This window comes from Ochotona curzoniae, unplaced genomic scaffold (assembly GCF_017591425.1).
Source record: "Ochotona curzoniae isolate NIBS_2020 unplaced genomic scaffold, NIBS_Ocur_1.0 contig_2210, whole genome shotgun sequence".
Lineage (NCBI taxonomy): Eukaryota > Metazoa > Chordata > Mammalia > Lagomorpha > Ochotonidae > Ochotona > Ochotona curzoniae.
In genome coordinates, this window is record NW_024465369.1 from 37,737,258 (window position 1) to 37,753,230 (window position 15,973).

The 15,973-nt window shown below is 41.9% G+C and overlaps 1 protein-coding gene and 1 pseudogene across 1 annotated transcript in view; one reads left to right on the top strand and one right to left on the bottom strand.

Moving 5' to 3' along the window:
* Positions 1-4,133: 4,133 nt before the first annotated feature.
* On the bottom strand, positions 4,134-4,608 carry LOC121150913 (annotated as a pseudogene).
* Positions 4,609-9,672: 5,064 nt separating this feature from the next.
* Positions 9,673-15,973, top strand: part of AGPS (alkylglycerone phosphate synthase) — a 115,836-nt gene continuing 109,535 nt past the window's right edge. The window contains exon 1 of the mRNA XM_040971783.1: positions 9,673-10,070. Within this exon, the coding sequence (XP_040827717.1) occupies positions 9,733-10,070 (338 nt within the window). The 5' untranslated portion in view covers positions 9,673-9,732. The remainder of the gene's footprint in view (positions 10,071-15,973) is intronic.

The window sequence follows — 15,973 nt, forward strand, 5'->3', positions numbered from 1 at the left end:
GCAGGAATATAGACAAAGAGACTGAAATGTAACTTTAATTTGTTCTGTGTAACTTGAGGATTAAGGATGATTAGAATCTGTCAATGTACAAACTTCCTCATGTTTTTTCCAATGTCACCAGTTGTGGCCATGAGAGATTATTTCATTTTTTTTTTTAAGATTTATTTATTTTCTTAATTGCAAAGTCAGGTATATAGAAAGGAGGAGAAACAGAGAGGAAAATCTTCCGTCCATTGGTTCACTCCCCAAGTGACCGCAACGGCCAGTTCTGTGCTGATCTGAAGCCAGGATCCAGGAACTTCTTCCAGATCTCCCATGTGGGTGCAGGGTCCCAAGTCCTTGGGCCGTCCTTGACTGTTATCCCAGGCCACAAGCAGGGAGCTGAATGGGAAGTGGGGCTGCTGGGATTACAAGCAATGGCCTTACGGGATCCTGATGCATGCAAGGCAAGAACTTTAGCTGCTAGGCTACTGTGCTGGGCCCGAGATCATTATCTCTTCAATCCAACTGCACATGCTGCTTAGACTCAAAACACACAATTCTCCAGAGACCATATGGGATCCCAGTGCATTCAAGGCAATGACTTTTGCCTGTTAGACCACCACACTGGGCCCTATTATTTCCTTCTTGATTTGAAATTTTAAATTTGTTGAAGGCAGAGATTAAATGCTGTATTTTCTTTCTCTTCTATTTGATTTCTTGATTGGATGAATAAGATCATGAATCAATCAAAAAGTCAGGTTAAGCATACGTCCCAAGTCCAGCTGAAGACCACTGTGAATGACACTAGAAGCTTGATATGAGTTTAGCCCTGTCTAACAGCTTGACTTTAATTTCTTGAGGGATTAAAAGCATAACAACAAACTTGGGCTGCCCTTACACAGATGGTGTGAGATAACAAATGTTCGTTGTTTTAAGTTAATAGATTTTGAGATGATTTGTTACCTAGCCAATGTATCTTTGTCATATAGAAACGTGAAATATTGGTCTTATGGTTAGATTGAAGAAATGACTTCTCTAACCCAGAGAAGTTCATCTGTGCTTATCAAGGTGTTTTGCAAAAGCACTGTAGATGCCAATTGATATGATGATGTCTTGCTTCCTTGGAAGAGTTCATTCAGCTTGTAGAGAGTGAACAGATTACTTTAAAGTACTTAAGCATAGATACCTATGACTTACCACTGAATTCGACCTCCCAATGTGTTTTGTAATTGTTTTTCTCATTTCTCACTTTCACAAATCAGTCAGTACTGGAGAAAAAATGGCATTAAAGTGAACAACTAACTTAGGTCATCAGTATGATGAATTTACATTTATAGAGTGATGTTATTAGATATTTAATAACTGAACATTGGATAAGGTCATGCATGCTAAAAATTTATTCCTTCTTTATATTTTATTATCCTTTCTGGATTTCTTACAAGCTGTGTTGATTTCAAAATAGTAACTTTAAGGCAGCCTAGAGGCCAACTTTTTATTATGGTACTGGGTAAAGCTGCCACCAACACCACCAGCATCCCATATGGCTGACAGTTTTGGTTCCTATTCTTCCAATTCTGACCCAGTTCCCTGCCTGGGAAAAGCAGAGGAAGATGTTCCAAATGCTTGGGCCCCGTCTTCCAAGTGGGAGACCTGGAAAAAGCTCTGGGTTTCTGGTTCCTAGATTGTCTACTCTCAGGGCTACCTGGAGAGTGAATCATCAAATGGAAGATCTTTATGTGGAAGATCTCTGTGTTGCTCCTTTCTCTCTGTGAGTCTTTCAAATAAATACACAAATCATCTTTTAAAAGGCAGTTTAAGTTACATTTTAAATATACTTGCTAAACTTTTTATTATGGAAAAAGTTGAAACATAAACGGAAGTAGATTATGCGAAATCTCACGTACTCATCACTCAAATTTATAAGGCCAATCTCATTTTTTTCTATTTTCCAATCCACTTTCTGTGTCCCCTGCTCCCTATTCACATTGCATGATCTGACACAAAGCCTAAATATCATATTTTTCCATATTTTTCCATAAAGCAAGGCAATCTTTTCCTTTTAAAAAAAATGTATTTATTTTTATTTGAGAAGCAGAGTTATAGAGAGGAGGGCCAGAGAGACAGATCTTCCATTTGCTGGGTCGCTCCCCCCAAATTGCTGCCACAGACAGAGCTAGGCTGGTCCAAAGCTGGAAGCCAGAATTTCTTCCAAATCTCCCCCGTGGTTGCAGGGACCCAAGGACTGGGGCCATCCTCTGCTGCCTTCCCAGGCCATTAGCAGGAAGTTGGATCAGAAGTTGAGCAGACAGAACTCAAACTGGCACTCATCCAGGAAGCCAGTGTCACAGGTGACACAGGTGAAGGATTAGCTTGCTATACTACTGCACTGGCCTGGAGACAAGGTTATCAATTGCATTTAAAAACTGGGAAGCAGGAGCTTTCCATTTCCCCTCCCCCCCCAAACTTACTAGTTCTAAAGAAAATGAAACTTAGCCAAAATATGTTTATATTTTAGGCAGGTCATCGACCTGTGTTTTGTGGTTTCTTCTAAGATAAAAACCAAACTTTTTACCTACTTTAATGCTAATGTTAGTAGCTTACATTCTGATTTCTGGATTTAATGGCAAGTGAGAATTTTTCCCTGACATTTTAAGATTCACCAAAAAGCTGGAAGATGCACTGATTGGCTAAATTCACTCCCTTAGTGATGGCATGGTAGAAAATCAGAGTTAAATCTTAGAATGGTGCTTCCCATTGACTATAACTGTACTTGAAACTCAGCAAAAAGACAGATCAGCTAGGAGCTGATGAATGCTGATTTTCCCAACTTCTAGTACTTTGTAAGTGCTACCTGAGAACTAGCACACAAAGTGATTCATTTACAAAGCCCCAGTTGCTGTGGGGTCTGAAACCCTTCATGATTATTATTGCATGTGGTTTCATGTTTTTTCAGGTGCTGCACTGCTTCCCCCTGAGAAGTGTCTTGATGTTCACCCCGCTACTGACCCCCCATCTGCACAGAGGGGGTTCATTCTATAACCCCACTCTGTACAGGCAACCTCTTCTAACCTGTGCTATGATTAAATGTAGAAGTTTAAAAGCTGTTTATGGATCATATAATCCCTCATAAAGAAACAGTGTTATAACTGAATATAATTAAAATTTCAGTTACACAAATTTCAATTCCTCTTCCTACCCAATACCACATACAAGAAAAGTAGAATACTGCTTTTGATGCAACAACTTTGGCATGTTTTGAAAAGATCTTTGATATTGCTGTTATTATTCTTCATTTTTATCGGAAAGGCAGACTTACAGAGAGCAGGGAATATCGAAAGATCTTTCATCTGCTGGTTAACTCCCCAAATGGCTACAACAGCTGGAATCAAGCCAATCTGAAGCCAGGAGCCAGGAGCTTCTTCCAGGTCTCCCACGTGGGTGCAGGGTCCCAAGGCTTTGTGCCATCGTCTGCTGCTTTCCCAGGCCACGGGCAGAGAGGCAGTTAGGAAGTGAAGCAGCTGGGACTTGAACTAGTGTCCATACAGGATCCCGACACTTGCAGAGGGAGGGCCAACTGAGTCACTGAGGCAGGCAGAGCTTTGGCATATCATTAACAAAAAATGAAATGAATGTACTGCTAATTCTTGATAATTGAAATATTTTCAAAACAAAAATAAAAACATAACACACAACATTTTCAAGCCTACAATTATTTTGAATGGGAATATAAAATAAGCTGGATCAAAGATACATTTTTGAGGGCTATATTCAAAACCTTAGACAATATGCTTAGATAGCACACCAAAAAAACCCTATTTTCCCCCCAGAATCTGTGGGCTGCTAGTGACCATCCTCTTATTTCTTTCTTGCATTCTACTTATCAGCGGTTCTATTTGGGGCTCTATTTTGGAATGTGTTCTCTGCTTTGCTTTCTCCTAGGGAATCTTCTGGTATTAGCTGTGACTGTCTTCCCTTTCCTTTGTCTCTTGGCTGGTGGACCAATCTGAATGCTCATTTTCCTACCTCTCTTTAGGCGTGCATATTGATTCAAATTCAAAAAACAAAAACAACAAAAAAAGGAAAGTATGAGTATACGTCACCCACTTCGCAGCAGAAACCAGGAGGTCATGCCACCCTAGTGTAAACAAGTGAGAAATCATCTCAAACCAAACAGTGATGGTTCACTGTCTTCTGACAAGTCAACAAGACATCAAGAAGGAGGAAACAGCTCCTTTCTGATAAATCCACAGCAAATCCAATGGCTGGGGTCACAATACTGGGTGACACAATACTAGGCCCTCAGTTTCCTGATGTGAAGGTTACTACTGCAAGGAGTCTGTCAAGCTCAAGAAGAATTTTGAGGCTTCTTTTTGTCATGGCCCATGAACTCTGGTTCTTCAATGGGAATCTCCTTCTCCTTGAGTGCTTTCTGAACACTGTAGTATTTGAAGAAATCAGTGCCTGTGTTCCTGAGCCGTCCCCTTTGAGGAACTGCTCAGCAAACCAGCCAGTGAAGCACTGGTTATATTCATGTTTCATGTTCGTACAAGCCTTCCCAATGCTGTTCATGCTAAAGGCTGCTTCGCTTCTGATCAAGTTCCTGGTAACAGTCTGGGAAAGCAGTCCAGGATGTTCTCAGCATTTGGGCCCCTGCACCCATGTGGACCTGGGAGACTAGCTTAGGCCTGGTCCACATCTGGCAGTTGCAGCAATTTGCGGCTTGAAACAACTTCCAAATCAGTCAATATAAATTTCTTTCTTTTTTTTTTTTAAAGGGCCAAGTGTCTCAGAACTCAGAAAGAGCAGTTTAACTGAGATGCCCTTCTGCATGTGATATTTACAGAGGTTTCAATTTTTCTGGGAATCACAAGCATTTCAGTGTACCTGGCTTTATGTGAAATAGCAATTTCTTCCAGGTAGCATAAGTAAACAGGGCACTTTGGGCTCTGCTATTATATGGACAGGCAGTAGGAAATCCTTCAGTAAGGCCTTTTTATTGTACCTACTCCACTGAATAGTGTCACAGAATTTTCCTACATATAAGTCCTGGCTTCTGAGAAGGTGTTAAATACTTTTGTATCTCATAGCATCTAATAATGAATTAGGTATAAACAAAATCTCAACAAATGCTTTTGCTATCTATATATTTCATGACTGCACACACATTAACATATTTATATTATACATACACACACACACACACACATATATGCAGTTTTTCCTGTGGTACACAGTTTTGGCTTATAAAACATTTCATTTCCTAGGAGAAAGCTTTTGCTTTTTCTGTTGATATCTGCAAAACTTGTAAATTTTGCCTTCTGAGAGATGACAAGAACCATACCTGTCCCTGCTTCAGTTTGGACAAGACAGAGGAAGTTAGGTAGCTACATTTACACCTAAAGTATGCTAGTAATTTTGGATTGAGCTCTCTAGGAAGTCAGGAAAAAAGTTAATGGACCCATCTCACTGCAAAAATAATCTGAGGTCATTGTGGCTCAGACAACATTTTGGCAGGAAATCTCGAAATTCTGCATGATTGCAAGCAAAAGGGCTAATTGGTGTTTTACACTATTTTGGTAATCTTTGGAAAGGGTGTGAGAAGCTTGAAACCTGGAGTTACTGGACTGTCAAGCAACAGAAACCTTTCTTCCTTGAGCAGTTCACTCACCCTCCTGTTCCTTTTCCTCATAAAGAGTTCATGTGAAATAGCTGATGGCTTCTTCTAGGAACAGTGTAATGACTTGAAGCAGCAGTTAAACAGGAGCTGGGCTCAGGGATCTAGAACAGCACTAGATATACAATGATGAGCTCCCTTTCAGATCTAGAGACTGAGCATGCAAATCAAATCTCCTTCATTATTATTTTTATTTTCCCAGAATCTCTAAATAGTTCTTTTGCATTAAATAACTCTTGGAATGCCTTAACTATTTCTCATGAACAGTATTAGAAAGGAGGTTGTTCATCAGAAAAGAGGTAATTTCACTGGACTGGGAATCTTTGTAGCAATCCTTTCTCTTACTATCACCAAGATTTATCTTTGAAAAGTACAGAGTAATGACCTAGAGTCTTAGGTTATTATGCAAGAAGACAAACATTTCTCCTTGAATATTCCTCTTCCTCATATACTATTCTGGGGGGAAAAGAGAAGGGCTGAGTTGATATTTCTCTTAATTTTTAAAAATATTTATTTTAATTTCATTGGAAAGGCAGATCTACACAGAGAAGGAGAGACAGACAGAAAGATATTCCATTCACTGGTTTACTCCCCAAGTGACAGAAACAGCTAGAGCTGAGCTGGTCCAAAGCCAGGAGCCAGGAGTTTCTTCTGGGTCTCCTACATGAATGCGGGGTCCCTTCACTGCCTTTCCAAGCTATAAGGTGGACAGGAAGTGGAGCAGCTGGGCACAAACTGGCACCCACATGGAATCCCAGTGGCTACAAGGTGAAGATTTAGCCACTAGGCCATTGCACCAGGCCCCAAGTTGATATTTCTAGGCACCAATAACTTACTAATTCTTTGGAATTGTGTTACAGTTCCAACAGAATCATGTGGCTATCTATGTTTAAATTAATTAAAATATAAAAATCTCGCTTCCTAAGTCATCTTAATCAAGTATCATGTTCATGGCTACATGTGACCAGTAGTGACATCAATACAACACTTTCACCACGGAAAGTGTTGGTCTATTAGTCACTAGTTAAGCATTTGCACTTGAGAGAAGGCAGGACACAGCTTCTATAACACTGCGGCTCCAGTCTTTCTCCTAGAATTCCAAGTTTGTGAAGCACTTACAACTTAAATATAAATCTAAGATTTTTAAAAAGGGTATCAATTCTGTCTTCATGGAATTGATGGTCTATTTGGAGAAACAGATATTTGCAAATGAAAAGTTAATTAACAAATAAAGGAAGGACATTAGAAACCATGAGGGAACAAGTTCTTAGGAAAATAATAGGTTAAAGAGACACACAGGTTCCTGTATTGCTGATGTATTTGGGTATATGTGGCAAAAGAAGCTCAAAGAGTCCTAGAAGAGATGGGGTAGGACAACAGTGATGTCACTGGAGGACAATTGGGAAATGTAAAAGCAAGGAGGAAAATAAGCCCAGTTTCTGCCCTATTCAAGGAAGCTCAGGGAGAACTGGCAGAATTAAACTCTTGGAAAAGCGAAGGATGATCCATGGTGCCCAAGGCTGTAGGACCCTCCAATATCAGACAGATCTAGACTAGTTTTGTTATTATTTCTGTTTCCAGTATCACCAGTTAAATCGCATCTGAGATTGAATTACAGAGATAAAGAAGGTAGGACACAAGCAAATGGAGGTAAGGCCTAGATAAACTGAAGGGACAGTACTCAGGAGCAACTTCTGGTTCATTAATGTCTGATTTGAACCTTTTCACCTGCTCTGGTGACTTATCAAGTCAAAGGACAGGAGTCTGACTTTTTCCATATTGTGCAAGACAATTTGTGACAATGGAAGCCACAGTGTGTCTTGACCTTTTGAAATAAGAGTCTAATTCTCTAGTAGTGAAGTTAAGTCAAGCAGTAACAGCTGTTATCAAACATGCAGGAGGTATACATACCCACATTTTTGTTTGACTATCCCCCCAAAATGCAATGCCAATAACAAACAGGCTTGCTGTGTGTAAAGATATGCAACAAAACAGGGCCCATTTATGCAATATTCAGAAACCAGTCACTTCCAAGCTTTGATACTTAATTATTTAAACCTAACTGAAGATTCTCTTTCTTGGTTATAAATACTTAGGAAAGTACTATATTGGTCTCATGTTCCTGCATCTCACAAACGAGGTCTTGACAACTGGGTGGCAATCACTGAAATTCTTTTTGGAAACTCAGTCCTTCAGAACTAGCAGCACAGTTTATTTGTAGAGTAAATATTCATTTTAGGAAATTCAACTTTAGACTTTACCAAAAACAAAAACAAAAAGCCCTCAAGCCTTATGTAGGGCTTTACAGTGTTAATGCCCCAAAAAGTAAATGGTGGAATAGTCATATGAAATAGATGGCATTTAATATAGTTAATTCAGAAAAAGCTTTTACACTTATTCTATAAAATAAGTTTTTAGCCTTCATCTATAAAATAATGATAATAAAATCTATGTCATTGTGTTGTTGCAAACAGTAGCAACATTTTGGATTATGGTAATTTTTTAGTATTTGACAAATTCATAAGCATTTCCCAAGTTTCCAAAATTGTACTAAATTAATAGCTACAAATACTTTACCATATCAATATAATTCACTTAACCACTTCTTTGTTGGTTAACATTTGCTTTGTTTTCAGTGTGGCTTGGTATCTCTTTGTATATAAATCTCAGAGTCCATAATATCTGGAAAGCTCTGATAACGTATCTTAGGACTTGTGGGGCCATATATTGCATACTCTGTTTATTTCTTCTTTTTAAAATCAAATAAGTTCAACCCTCATAACAGTAGATCAAGGATAGACACCAGGATGCAGTTGGCTCTGCTATAACAACTTGCCTACCTAGCTAATGGTTTTTAGTCAATCTTTGCCACTTTGGAAGTTCACTGTAAGGTTGTCAACTCAGCTGTAGGTATTAGTAAGATTCTACAGGTCAGTAGTTAACGGACGTCAGGGTTTTGGTGTTCTTTAGATCCCTTTGCCAATGGTTTTCCTTTTGGGGTCAGCTGTGTGACCTCCTGCCTTGTTGGTGTCCCAAAAAGGCACCAGTTCAAGTTCCTGCCATTTCACTTCCAATTCAGCTTCCTGCTAAGACAGCAGGAGATGGCCCAAGTGCTTGGACCCCCTCGCCTGTTACCCAAGTGGGAACAGCTCGAAAAGTGTCTTGCTTCCTCCTGGCTCAGCCCCCCACTGCAGAAGATTTGTCTCCCGTTCTCTGTAATTTTTTCAAATAAATAAATCTTTCTAAAAGAAAGCATAACGTGAAGGTGTTGATGCCAGGGAGACAATGGCCAATGGCATTGTGAATGTCTGTTTAAGCTAATCCTTACGTTAGACACCAAGTGCCATTCTCAAGAAATTAAGTCAACTTGGAAATATTTGAGTAGTCTAAGAGTAGCTGTTGAGTAGTTTTATATACAGCAATTAAAACAAAATGCCTGCACTGGTGTTTAGGAATCAATGGAAATTCAGCAGTCAATGGAAAGAGAACTCAAGTTGCAACTCGAAGCTCCTAAGCAAGCTGGATGTCTCTGAGCCACAGTTTTCATCTGTAAAATGGGGATTATATGAGATACATCAGGAAGCACAGGCTCATAACAGTTATGAGAAATAAGAGGAAGACGAAGCCATTTGCTTTAGTGGTCAGAGGCAATGGGTGTTTGTTTTGACCCACTTCAGTGACCCCACAACTCGCCCACCTCGGTAGAGTGCAGAGGAGCCACATTAGTGTTTCTATGGGTACAGGTTTTGTCTTTAGGTCCTAGCAATACCTCTCACTCCTACTCAAGTGTCTGTCTCCAGAAGCGCCTCAGGAGGCCCAGGCCACACCCAAAGACAACCTCCCAGGATTCCAGAACTATCGCGGGGGCGCTTGTGGTTTGGCTCCCGGACCAGCTCAAACTGGCTGAAGCAATCCCGGGGTCGGCTCAAACTCACCTGCCAGGCAGGTGCGCGCGGCCGAGGCGTGACCAGGCCCGGAGGGCGGGCGCGGTGGGCGGGGGCAGAGAATGCGAAGCTCCAGGCGCATGGCACCCGCCGCCCAGCCGCCGCGGTGGCTGCCGGGATGCGCTGCAGCGAATGGTCGCGCCGGGCGCCGCTTGGAGTGACCTTTCACCCGCGCCCAGCGGTCCCGGGCGGCGGCACAAGGCGGAAGCCATGGCGGAGGCGGCGGCTGCAGCGGGCGGGACAGGCGCGGGCGCGAGCTCCGGTTCTGGAACGGTTCGAGATCGCGACCCGGATCGCGCCGGGCGACGGCTGCGGGTTCTCTCGGGGCATCTGCTGGGTCGGCCGCAGGAGACTCTGAGTACCCATGAGTGCAGAGCGCGGAGAGCCGCGACTACGGCCACGGCCACGACCACGGCGGCGCCCACGACCACTCCCGCCGTGCAGGAGTCAGGCACCATTCCCAAGAAGCGGTGAGGAACGGTCAGGGCAAGGGACTGGAGGGGAGGCACCAGGCCTGGCCTGTGTGGCAAGATTGCTCTGGGGAAGGGGGCACGGGAGATGACAGGAGTGGGCAGAACGCATCCCGGTTGCCCCAAGTGCGGACCCACCTCCCTTTCCAGACTGGACTCTGCCAGGAAGGGGGCGGGAAAGGATGTGGATTGTGGTCACTGTTTATGGGTGACAGACCCCAGGTGTCCTTTCGGGGAAACATTTTGAGTCGATCCTTCCCATGGGTTCTTAATGCCAAGAATTTCTTCTCTTTCTTGAATGAACACTTGAAGACTAAGGGTTTAGAATGAGTAACAGGGGTTCTACTATGCTTTTCCGAGGAGATTTTTTTAAAGTTAGTACTAGCTGATTACAGGATTCTCTTTTCATTCATGAAAGACTGGGTGTTGGATTTGGGAGGGGGGGAATGTTGGTTCTCTGGAAAAAGGTACCCTCTGATTTCTGAGGTGGGGGTCGGGGGGGTACAGTCTTCTGCTTGCTAAGGGCATGGCTGACTTTGAGGGAGGAAACCAGAGAGTGAGTAAGAAGCAATAAACTGCAAACAGTGGTTGGCGAGGGAGGGTGTGGTGGCACAGCTGTTGAGTTCTGTGTAACCAGCAGCTAAAAGTCAAGGGTCTTTGCATGAGGTCAGTTTCCAACAGATCTTTTTTGTGTGACTTCTTGGGGGCGGGGGTGGAATTCTGAGATCTGATGAAGATGATGGGAGATGCTGTTCACTGCAATGTGACTTTGTCAGAGTGCATAAACTCTGGAGAGAAGATGTTGCTGATGTGGACGTGCAAAGTGTCACAAATGTGCTAAATTCATCGTTTCTATGACTGCTTCCCCAGCCATGAGAGAGGTATGGTTCTATTCCATTTTACAGACGAAGAAACCAAAAAATAGAATCAAGAAACCTGCTGTTGGCTGAGCAGATACACCCTGTGACAATTTAGAAATGGAAAAGCATGTCAAATGTACTTCAGTGTCAAGTTCTTAAGTTAGGCTGCTTCTAACGAATTCGTTAATTCAATACACACAAGTCTTACTTTACTGGTAACTATAGCACACATTTGTATAAAGTTTTCTGTTTCTGTTGTTAGCATAAAGACTTTGCAGAATTAGCATTAGCTGAGTAAGTCATGAAGCTGGCATTAGACATAGGTTTCCAAAGCAGAGGGATGTTCTTGGCAAATAAATAGTACGTTCACGGTCAAAGACAAATGAGGAAACAAATGGCTGCTGACAGTTAGGTTTGGCAGGAACCTGTGAGAATGATAAGGGATGAAGGCTGCAGAGGTGAGTCTTGCTTGCAGGATTTTATGTGGTATGAAACATGATTAGGCTTACCTTTTGCAAAAGTTGCTGGCACCAAACTGAAAAAGGTTGAACAAGTTAGCAATATAATGCTCGATGTGAGTTTGAATTTCTACTGCAACGCAGTTTAAGCTGTGTGACCCTGGGGAAGTCACTTAACCTCTCTTGGAGGCTTAGTCCCCTCATTTATGACCATAGAGACAATCACTTCTTCTTTACAGTACAGCTGTGAAAATAAAAAAAAATACAGAATTAAGTGATTGAGTGCTCAGTACAGTGCCTGCTACACAGCCCCTCTGCAAGTGGTAGTTACAATTTTCATTGTGTCCGAAGACAGAGAGCCACTAGGAGACTGTTGGTCCAATGAGAAATGCTGGGATTCTGAACTAAGGCAACCTATTACTCAAAAGGTCAGGAAGTCGATATTCTAGAACTTGATTATTGAGTGGTGTGGGAAGAAGGAATCAAGGACCATATCTTGACCTCTGGCTTCACTTGGAGTTATGTTAAGCTTCATTGGGCTTTAATTTTTTAACTTTTTAAATGGCTTCATATACATCTCTATCATCTATGTGTGAAGGCATATTTATATGCGCTTTCACATTTTAGGAACCAACATGGCTGATTTTCCTTATGGCAGGATTTAGGTTCACTGCATTCAGGGAAGAATAGAAATGTTTGTAATGCAAACTACTAAATGATGGTTTGTGGTTTCTCAGGGCTGAAGAGGACTGCTTCTAAGGTGTGGCTGCTGCAAGGACGGTAGATGTCAATAGCTCAGGCACAAATGTCGCATAGGTGGCAGTTGCTCATTTGGATTAGGGTTAGATGGATAGAGGTGAGGTCTAGTCCTGTGCATGTATTAAGGAGAGAGACAGAAAAAGAAAAGAATGAGAAAATGAGAATGAGTACTTTCCTTCACTGATTTACTCTCCAAACAGACTCAAAAACAGCTGGGCCAGGCAGGAGCCAAGAACTCCATCCAGCTCTCCCACGTGGCTGGCAGGGGCTCAGATACTGCAGAGTCATTATCTGCTGCCTCCCGGGCACATTAGCAAGGAACTGGATTGGAAGTAGAATAGCCAGAACTCTAATTGGCATTCTGAAATGAAATATGAGTGACAGCTTCACTCATCGTGCCACATTGCCTGCCCAGGAACTGAGTTGCTCAAGTCATCAGCAATCCCTTCTTGAGTGTGCATTAGCAGGAGGCTGGATGGAGTCATGAGCTGGATCTGGGAAGCGAACCAGGTCCTCATATGTGAGCATCACTGTCTGCAGGAGTGAGCTCTTAAAATTTCATGTTTTCATATCTCTTACAGAATAACTTTGTGCCCATGGATTTATTCAGCATTTTTAGAATTTTTTGCTTTATAAGAGATACTGTTTTAGGCACTGAAGGTAAAGAAATGAATAAATAGTCCTTAGTCTAAGAATTCATAATCTAAGGAGGGAAATACACATTCTAGAAGCTTAATTAGAGTCATTGTAGACATAGGCACCATAGGCACACAAAGGAAAGAAAGCATTATCTGCTTTATCTATGGGGGGCGAAGTCAAGGGAAACTTTCTGGAGAAGGATTTAAAATATTGGTGATAGTTTGTCAGATTGATTAGATGGTAAAGACAGTTTGTGTTTCAGGTGGAGGTGACAACAGAGGGCGTGCTGTGTTAGATAACTAAAGAACTCAGTAGAGGTAGGAGGAATGTGAAAAGAGCAGGGCCATAACAGGTCATGGAAGCCACCTGCCTGAAAGTCCTGAGTCCGCTCATTCATATGCTCCTTCATGCACATAGCATATAGGCGTGAAAATACACTCTACCCTTACGGAGCTTACATTCTCCTTGGAGTGGATACAGGGAGCAAGCATGTAATATATAGTATGTTAGATGGTGATACATATAATAAAAGGAAATGAGGCAGCTTGGGAGGGTGGGGCAGTGCTAGGAGACGGAGCACCCTTGAAGGAGTTAAGCTGGAAGGAGACATTCTTGAATTGAGTTTGCCCTGAGAGAAGTTCCTCTAGCTGCAGTGTTAGGAGTGGAACGGACAAGAGTATGGATGGACATGCGGAGATCAGATGGGGGAGCATGTTGTAGGACAACAGGTGAGACATAATGAAAGATTGAGGAAAGATGATGGCAGTGCAAATGGGGAGCAAAGGATGAGTTAGAAAGTTGGAGAACTTAATTACAGTAAGTGACAGTTTTAAAATTATGGAGCTAACGTATGCAATGGGAGATTATAGACTGAGGAAAGTATAACTGACTAATTGGGGCTTATTTGTCGTGTGGTCTCCAGTGAGTTGGTTCCATTTACTCCTAAACAGGAACATAAGTTCTTGATTTTTGAAATTGGTGAGCAGAGTTTTGAGGGTGATGGCTAATTTTCAAACCCTCTGTGTTTCTTTTAAAGTACATGTTACTCCATGAGTAGATTTTGAATTTGCTTCTAAGCTTAGAATTCATAATAAATGAATTATGCATTGATTTTTCAAATTTTCTAATTTAAAGAAAAAGATTTCTTTATCAAAAAGTCAAAGTTTGAGAGAGAAGCAGAGAAAGTGACATCTTCGATTCACTGGTTCACTCCCTAGACGGCCACAAGGGGCAGGGCTGGGCCAGGCTAAAGCTAGGAGCTAGGATCTTCATCTAGGTGTCCTGTATGGATGGTAGGAACCCAAACTTGGGCCATCCTCCACTGCTTTTCTCAGGCCATTGGCAGGGTGCTGAATCAGAAGTGGAGCAGCTGGGACATGAACTGGTGCCCGAATGGAATGTCAATATCAGGTTGGTAGCTTTACACACTAAGTCACAACACTGGTTCCAATTTCTTTTTTTTTTAAAAGATATTGTAACATAATAGAAAAGGTAAGAAAAATATTCTTTGTTGACTTCCATTCCAGTGTTAACTACTTTCCCTGTTATAACTTTGGCTCGAATCTCATTGTGGTTTGTATTATTAGTCAGAATTGCTCTGCGGCTATTTTTACAGAGGTTGTTAATTCTTCTGATGCAGCTCAAAGGAATAGCTGGTGAAGAATGCTTCTGGGTAACTTACTTGCTTATAATTCAGGTCTTTCAAAAGCAATGTATTATTTACCATCTAGCAGAAGCTTTGGTAGATGTTTTCCAGGGGGAAAAGTATTCTGTCTTTCGCAAATGTTTTCAGGAGAGCCTTCTGCAACCTGTAAGGGCTGTTGTGTTTCTGCAACAAATATTTGCACAGGTGAGCTGAGTTTGACTAACATCATTTGACAAAATTTGAGCTCATTTTGGTAGTTACAGACAATGAAAAGACTAATCTAGTTGGAGTTGCTGGCTAGGAATTTCAGTGATAATAGTAATAGGAGTTTTAATTTGAATATGTCAAATTTGCCAGGAACCAGGCTGAAGTTTGTTCATGTTGTCTCTTAAAATTCTCTTACAGCTCTGCCAGCTAGCTGATGCTGTATATACATTATAGGTGAAGTAGAGGGGCCTCAGAGAAGTTGATGTCTGGATCACGCAGCTATGAAATGAAAGAGATGCCTTTCACCTTTGCTGTAATCCCAGAGCCCATGCTTTTTCCTGTATGCTGTGTTGCTAGTCTTGAAGTTGTTTTGTGGAGAAAAGTTACCTGCTTATTATTTATCAAGTTACTCTTTGTCATTGCCAGGTTTCAGATCTTTTTTGGTTAAATTGGTCATGATCAGATACTATGTCATGCAATTCAGAAGGCATTAGTTTATGTTATACTTACTGAGAACATTAAAAAAAATTATCTTATGAAAGTGCAATTCACGAGTTAAAAAAATATAATGCATTGGGCCTGGTGTGATGATGCAGTGGTTAAGGTCCTTGCCTTGCACGCCCGGGATACCATGTGGGCGCCGGTTCTAATCCCGGCAGCCCTGCTTCCCATCCGGCTCCCTGCCTGTGGCCCGGGAAGGCAGTCAAGTACAGCCCAAAGCTTTGGGACCCTGCGCCCGTGTGGGAGGCCTGGAAGAGATTCCTGGCTTCAGAACGGCTCAGCTCCAGCCGTTGCAGCGGCTTGGGGAGTGAATCATCGGACGGAAGATTTTCCTTTCTTTTCTATCTCTCCTCTCTGTATATCCGCCTTTCCAATAAGAATAAAATAAATCTTAAAAAAAAAGGAAAAAAAATATAATGCATTATTTAAAGTGACCAGACTTGGCTTTTTGTTTGTTGTTTATTTTTTTGTGAACAAATTTTGTTTTGGAGCCCAATGCAATGACTCAATGACTAAATCCTCACTTTGCAACCACTGGGAACTCAAATGGGCACTGGTTGTTCCAGGATACCCCTCTTTCCTACCAGCTCCCTGCTTATGGCCCGGGAAAGCAGTACATGATGACTCAAAGCCTTGGGAATCTGCACCTGTGTGGGAGACCTGGAAGAAGCTCCTGGCATCAGATAGCTTCAGTTCCAGCCACTGGAGTCATCTGAGGAGTGAATCAGTGGATGAAAGATTTTTCTGTCTCTCCTTCTCTCTGTAAATCTGATCTGCCTTTCTAAAAAAATAAATAAGTTTTAAAAAATTTGCTATTTAACTTGTGAGAGAACA